The following is a 764-nucleotide window of genomic DNA, read 5'->3' as shown; positions in this document are numbered from 1 at the left end:
ATAAATATATATATATATATATATATATATGTATATGTATATATATACAACACTATACGTTCAAGTAATAACATCCCATTGTCTTCCCTTGTAATGTGAAATATCCCTCCGACTGTCTCTGCAGCAACAGCTGCATATACAAATCTATGTATACACACATATACATATATATATATATATATATATATATATATATATATATATATTGTTTACAGCGGTGACGAGTCTTTAGCGTTTATGTTTGTGTTTGTGGTTGTTGATCGATGAATGCCTGCAGAAGTTTTTTTGCTTCAACAGCAGAAGTGACGAGTCCTGTATTGGACTGAATGAGTACGAATGGGTAGAGTTCAAGTGTCTGTGCAACGCGTGCAAGCGAGGTGTCTATACACCTGAAAATAGGTATTTCTGTATCAACTACTTCCTTCACTTCTGCTGTACTGGGGAAATCTCCCATTGCTTTGAGCAGTGTTTGGTCTGTTACTGTACCCACTATATCACCAGCATCGACTCCTCCTCTTTCTGCTGCTGCTGCTGCAGCCTCGGGCTTAACTACCACCACAAACGGCTGTGCAGACTGCAGCAGCACTGCTGCTGTCTCTTTCAGGGATGCAGCAGCAGATACAAAACTCAACGCAGGCAAAGGCACAGACTGAAGACCCAATACACCCAAATCGTTGTACTGTCGATCCAGTATCCCGGCGTCCAGGAACCCTACAGACAAACACACACAAATTAAAAAACACAGTATAAACAAACTCAAAAAG

The 764-nt window shown here is 40.1% G+C and overlaps 1 protein-coding gene across 1 annotated transcript in view; it reads right to left on the bottom strand.

Annotated features, from left to right (window-relative positions):
• Positions 1 to 235: 235 nt before the first annotated feature.
• EMH_0086810 (cystathionine beta-synthase, putative) overlaps positions 236 to 764 on the bottom strand; it is a gene marked incomplete at both ends in the record, with an annotated part of 2,149 nt that continues 1,620 nt past the window's right edge. Inside the window, 1 exon segment of the mRNA XM_013501079.1 lies at positions 236 to 711. Within this exon segment, the coding sequence (XP_013356533.1) occupies positions 236 to 711 (476 nt within the window).

This window comes from Eimeria mitis, genomic scaffold (assembly GCF_000499745.2).
Source record: "Eimeria mitis Houghton genomic scaffold, Emh_scaff6278, whole genome shotgun sequence".
NCBI classification, from domain to species: domain Eukaryota; phylum Apicomplexa; class Conoidasida; order Eucoccidiorida; family Eimeriidae; genus Eimeria; species Eimeria mitis.
This window is presented reverse-complemented; position numbering and strand designations above follow the sequence as displayed.